General features: G+C 46.1%; 1 protein-coding gene across 2 annotated transcripts in view; it reads right to left on the reverse strand.

The window, feature by feature from the left end:
- The window catches only part of CNIH3 (cornichon family AMPA receptor auxiliary protein 3), a 66,433-nt gene extending 62,049 nt beyond the window's left edge, over window positions 1-4,384 (reverse strand). The window contains exon 1 of one of the 2 annotated variants that reach the window (XM_081186505.1): window positions 3,035-4,384. In XM_081186505.1, the coding sequence (XP_081042631.1) occupies window positions 3,035-3,115 (81 nt within the window). In that variant the 5' untranslated portion in view covers window positions 3,116-4,384. The remainder of the gene's footprint in view (window positions 1-3,034) is intronic. The other variant, XM_081186506.1, reaches the window with a different exon arrangement.
- Between the last annotated feature and the right edge of the window lie 1,616 nt (window positions 4,385-6,000).

Below are 6,000 nucleotides of genomic sequence, written 5' to 3' on the forward strand. Positions count from 1 at the left end.
AGAGAAATATATATTTAGGTGCTATTTTTAAAAAGCATCTCATCTTATTTATGATAAATAGATAGCTGTTTAGATAGGAGATTCTGATGGGCAAGAATTTCTGATGACCAATCAAAAACAGTACTTCCATCAAATGTTGATACCTGTGTCTTTAGATAACAGACTCTGAGAGCCCAACCTGACAAGACTTTAGAGTTCTGTGATTCGATCTTCCATCTCTTTTTAATTTATTCCAAAAGAAGCCAGGGGGGATTAGATCAGGATGACAGTGTTGAGGGATGGGACTTAATCCTCCTGCCCATCATTTTGCTCATCTAAATTCCCCCCTCCAGCTGATACTTCCCTCATTAGGGCTGCTGTTGAAAGAAATTAAAAGAGACAAGAGATGCAATTATGGATCTCCAAGGACTCATCTACTTCATCCCTTATAGGCAAGAGGATATTCTGAAGGCCTGGACCTCAAGAACAGCATCCCATCAAAAGGTGGCATCTATGCATCTGTGCTTTCAGGTAGAAGAATCCCAAGAGCAAATTTCTGATTTCCTGACAATCAAGAACAACATGTTTTGAATAAGTACATAGCTATGTTTTCAGATGGTGGATAAGGGTTTTTATGTCCTGGTTGTCAAAACAAGCACCCTAACAAATTTGGGTCCTTATATTCAGGAAATATTATGCATCCCCACCCCTGGATTTGAGAAGGTGGTACTTATCCGAGTGAATCTGCTTGATAAAGATAACTATTTCCCAAAACATTTTTTTAAAAATCTAATTTAACTACCCATGAATCAGCTATATAAAAAGATGGTTTTCCAGATGGAGGAGCAGGCTGAAAACCAGTCTGAACAAAACATACCTTGTCTAATTTTGTTTTGTTACCATTGGACACTTATGTCTAGTTTTTCTGAATCTTGTCTAGCGTATCCATTTGACCATAGCACACTCTGGCACAGAGAAGGAGCTGCAGGTGATATCAAGTGAAGATTGCTAATGAATACTACTAATATCTGATGCTTAGTACAACAAGAGGAAAGCCCACGTTATGGGTGGAAATTTCAAGGAGGAGGAATGTAGCATTTATTATTTGCTAGGTTCATTTCTGACCCTTCTTCCAAGGAACAAGGATAACATACGCAACTCTCTTCTTTTCCCCATATTATCATCACATATACCCTGTGAAATATGATAGGCTGAGAGATAGTGGATTGCCCAAGGTCACCTTGTGAACTTCATGGCTTAGTGGGGATTCGAACCAGATCTTCACAGTCCTAGTCCCTAACTACACCACAATGGCTCTCCTGACTTGATCATCATAAAATCCTATCAGTAAGGCAATTTGACAAGTTGTTTCCCCAACCCTCCCTCCACACACCTCCTTTCAAATGTGTGACATATTTTGTGGACTGCTCCTGACTTTCTACCAAGTAGCTGAGTAACTTGTCTGGCAAAGTATACAACTTTTTAGCCACTGGGAAAAGCCGAACTCGTGAGGCAGGGGCTGAAAATAAACCTGATAAATGTGTCGTTCACAAATAAGATCACTTAATTTGTCTACACCTGATTAGTGACAATAAGTGTTCAGATTCAAATAATGAAGGTGGGGTGCAACAAGGTTACACCTGGTAGCTACACCGACACACGTTTGCCACATTTCCTGTCAGCCGTACTTCTAGCGCCAGTGTGAAGGACATGCATATACATACAGGTAGCTGCATACGGGTCCTCTCTATACAAATCAGAATTGTAACTGGCCAGGATTCCCATTCACGTATGATATCTATGGGCATATATCTGTGCAAATGCAAGTCACCTTCATACTGACTCAATTAACACCCATTAGGGCAAGGGTTATTATTATATTTATTTATATCCTGCCTTCTTCCTGAATCTGGACCCAGTGGTCCGTGAGTATCATTCAGGTGGTCCATGGCATGTCTGCATTACATATTCACATTGACTTTAATTGTATTTTAATTGCTTCTTTTATTTCCTATATTGTATATCATTCAGTATCTAGAATAGCACATTACAATTGCTACAGAAGGCAGAAAAATCATTAAGTGGTCCACCAAGACTAAGGTTACCAGATTTTTTTCAATGAATCCGGGGACACTTTTCAACTTCAGTAGGAATGATAGGATTTTGTCAGGGGACTGATTTGTAAATCCGGGGACTGTGCCCGGGAAACGGAGACGTCTGGTAACCTTAACCAAGACCATCACCAATGTTCCAGTGGTCTGGGGGTGGGGGACATGCTTGGGAACCGCACTGCATTTGGAGATGCAGCTAGCCTGTGTAATTCCACTACCCCTTGCATCCAGTCACTGGAAATGGGGGGCGGGAGCTTCTGTACACCCCTGACAACCAGCACCTGGATGTGTCAGTTGTCCCCATTGGAAAGCATTGCCCATGAGGTGATGTTAAAAGCTGTAGCCTTTGCTCTCCCAGATGTTCCAGTCATGAAGGGATAAGCATGTCTTGCACAAAGCAGCCTTCCTCTGGAAATTTTTGGACTACAACTTCCATCGCCCCTGGCCATCGGCAATATTGGCCAGGGCTGATGGGAGATGGGATTTCCAGATGCTGGAAGCACCAGGTTGACACAAGTGCAAACTATCTATGAGGAACAAGAATAAGGCTTGCATGTGCAGCATACCTTCAAAACTCATCTGGAGCACATTTTTGTCCCTCGAAGAACTCTGGGCGCTGTAGTTTGCTAAGGGTTGCTAGGAACTGAAACTCTGCGAAGGGTAAACGGCAATGCCCTGAATTCTTTGAGGAGAAGAATTCATAGCTGTCAACATTTCCCTTTTTTTAAAGGGAAATTCCCTTATTCCGAATAGGATTCCTCGCAAGAAAAGGGGAAAGTTGACAGCTATGGAAGAATTTGCTTCGAATGTAAGGTTGTTTAAAGAGAAGAGGTGACTGGAAATGGTGGAAAGTAGAATTTGTGTGCGTGTAAGATAGATAGAGAGAGAGAGAGAGAGAGAGAGAGAGTGAGTAGGGGGAAGATTTGCGGGAAAGAGCTACTCACATGCCAAATAGCGAAGAAGATGAGGGCGGCACACAGGACCAAGGAGAGCATGTAGCAAAAGGCAGCAAACGTGAAGGCCATGGCGGGAGCAGAGGAGCCTGGTGGGACTGGCGCGCATGCACTCAGCCCGGGCAGGAAGGCGCCTCCTCGGGAACTCGAGGCGGGAAGAGCTCCTTCCTCTCGGGAGGCCGCCACAAGCTCACTTCAGAAAACTCCCACCCTGAGCGGGAAACCAGCCCCTCAGCAGGCATCCAGGAGGGGAGCAGCTTTTGAAACCTTCAGGATGGCTGGAAAAAGCTCGCCGGCTCCCGGGAAGGCGGAGAGCGCAAGTGCCCCGTTCTCTCTCACACACACAAACTCGAGTCAAAGTGGGCTAGGCGGAAAAGTCATTCCGGATGAAGAGAAGGTGCCGAAAAAAGGAGGTCCGGCAAGCGGCGAGCACCCCGGGGATCCCAAGCCCAAGTTCCCGGCGCACCCCGGAAAGTGCCATGGCTAGTGGAGGGGGATTTCTTCGGAGCTCCGGGTTTCGCTGCGCCCATAAAAGAAAGGATCTGGGCAGAAAGGGAGCGGGATGGAAGCCTCCCTCGATCTTGGTTCTCGCGCTAAGGAGATAGGTTTTTCTTTCTCTCTCTCTCTCTTTCTGCCTGGAAGCGGCTCTGTGGCGGGGAAGCAACGCGCCTGGGGCTCCCTCGCTTCTTTTCCTGCTTCAGCAGGAGTTCCTTTGTTCCTCAGACCCGCGGCGAAGATTCAGTCGCATCCCCGCCTTCTCTCCATAGTCGACGGGGGTGGAAGAGCCCTCCTTCCTTAGCCGGCTACAGCAGCTGCTTGTCTTGAAGGGGGGAATAAAGAGAGTCCACCTGCTGCTGCTGCTTCTGGATACAAGGATCTTGGACTCTCTCACACACACACAAACACACTCATACATACGGATCTCGCTCCTGGCTCGCACCTCCAGCAGCACAAACGAGCCGGCGAGGAGGGGACTTTCTGTGGGCTCCTCTCGCATCGCAGCTTCCTCCTCGCCTTCCCCCTCCAACTTGTGCGCGCACACACACACACGGACTCCCGAGTTGTCGAAAGCCCCGAGGAAACCACGTGGCCGCCCATGCAAGTCCTCTTTCTGGTCGGCTCCCGGTGCCCCACTGCTGGTCTATGCCCAGCTGACCTCGTGGTGGTGGTGGACAGTGCCAAATCGCCTTCGCCGTCCATACATCTGTGGCTGAAAACCCCACATTTCCCACCCGCGCAACTCACCCCAGACTTCATTTGAGAAAGGTGGCATGGGGGGGTGGACACATTGCAACTTCAAAGCCCATGAGAGCACCGGGAGAAAATCTGTGGTCCTGCAAATGTTGTTGGACTACAGTTCTCACCATCCACAACCACTGGCCATGCCGGCAGGGACTGGTGGGAGTTGGGGGCATGTGGTAGCTCAGTGGTTCTGCTTTGCCTGCAAAAGCCCTAGATTCAATCCCAGCATCTCCAAGTAGAACTGGGAAAGACTCCATGTCTGAAATCTGGGAGAGCTGCTACCAGTCAATGTAGTCAATACTGAGCTAGGTGGTGCAATAGCCTCATTCAATATAAGGTAGCTTTTATCTGGAGGGCTAAAGGTTGCCCCATCTCCCCTCCACTGCAAACTGTTGGAACTGGGGAATTGGGAAAGGCAACTAGATGATGTGGCAGAGATTTAAGGTAGTAAATGATGTACACTTGTGAATTACTTCTCTCCAGCTACCCAGAACGGTCAGGCTACACTGCAAAAGGAAAAACTCATTTATACCCATGACTGTGTGCACTGGAGCCTACAACCTGGGAGAGAGGAAAAGGTAACAAATCAGCTAAATTACGGTAGGCTGTGTGCACATTACTGCTTACTCCACTACCATTGCAGTCTGAAACCAGATACACACGACATTAGCCACAATCCATAAGTATCCCGCAGCTTCTTGAGAAATGCTCTTTCCCTTAAACTAGCTTCCAGGTGTTTAGAAAATCGAAGCGATGGTCAAGGTGAGGTGCGTACATTTCAGGGCCTTCTCGGTAGTGGTGCCTTCCCTGTGGAACACCCTCCCACCAGATGTCAAAGAGAACAACAACTACCAGGCTTTTAGAAGACATCTGAAGGCAGCCCTGTTTCGGGAAGCTTTTAAAGTTTGATGTATTATAGTATTTTAATATTCTTTTGGAAGCCGCCCAGAGTGGCTGGGGAAGCCCAGCCAGATGGGTGGGGTATAAATAATAAATTATTATTATTATTATTATTATTATTATTATTATTATTATTATTATTATTATTCAGGCAGCCGTTGTACATGTGCAGAAGACAACTTCAGTGAATTGGAGGTCAGTGAGGGGAAACAAATCGGGTAATGGGCATCTGGGGAAGGCATCCCCACCCCCTCTCTGGTGTGAACAGCAACATAGAAAGGGACTTGGAAGAACAATAAGAACATACATTTAGAGAAGATTGGGAAATGTTTATTGACTATATGGGAAATCACTGTGTACAGCTGAAAATGCTGGCAGCATTAAGATAAATTCAACAGTGTAAATAAGTTACGATGGATGTTATAATGGAATACTGAATGGTATGGTTTCTGTAAAATATGCAGGGATTTATGGTATATAAAATGAACCATGGAAAGAGAAGAAGGGAAGTCATTGATATCTTAAGGATGTAGAAATGACTACTTTAAATTGTAAAACAGAACATTTAATGAAACTTATATACGGTATATGAAATGCGACTTGAAACACAGCAGCGGGGGGCTGGGACACCCTTGCTGCATTTCAATACCCTAAGATGTACATGGCCTTAGCCCCTGATTGACCCTTAATTTCCTGTGGTCCTCCCCACAGCAAAGTGGTTGTCTATTTTTCCAGCCTGCCTCTGCTGAACTGCACTTTATTCTCCATGACAGCTTTATCTTTTACAGACTTCCTTTACTGACCAAGAGGGCTCT

The sequence above is a fragment of the Podarcis bocagei genome (genome assembly GCF_964188305.1).
Source record: "Podarcis bocagei genome assembly, chromosome: 3".
Taxonomy (NCBI): domain Eukaryota; kingdom Metazoa; phylum Chordata; class Lepidosauria; order Squamata; family Lacertidae; genus Podarcis; species Podarcis bocagei.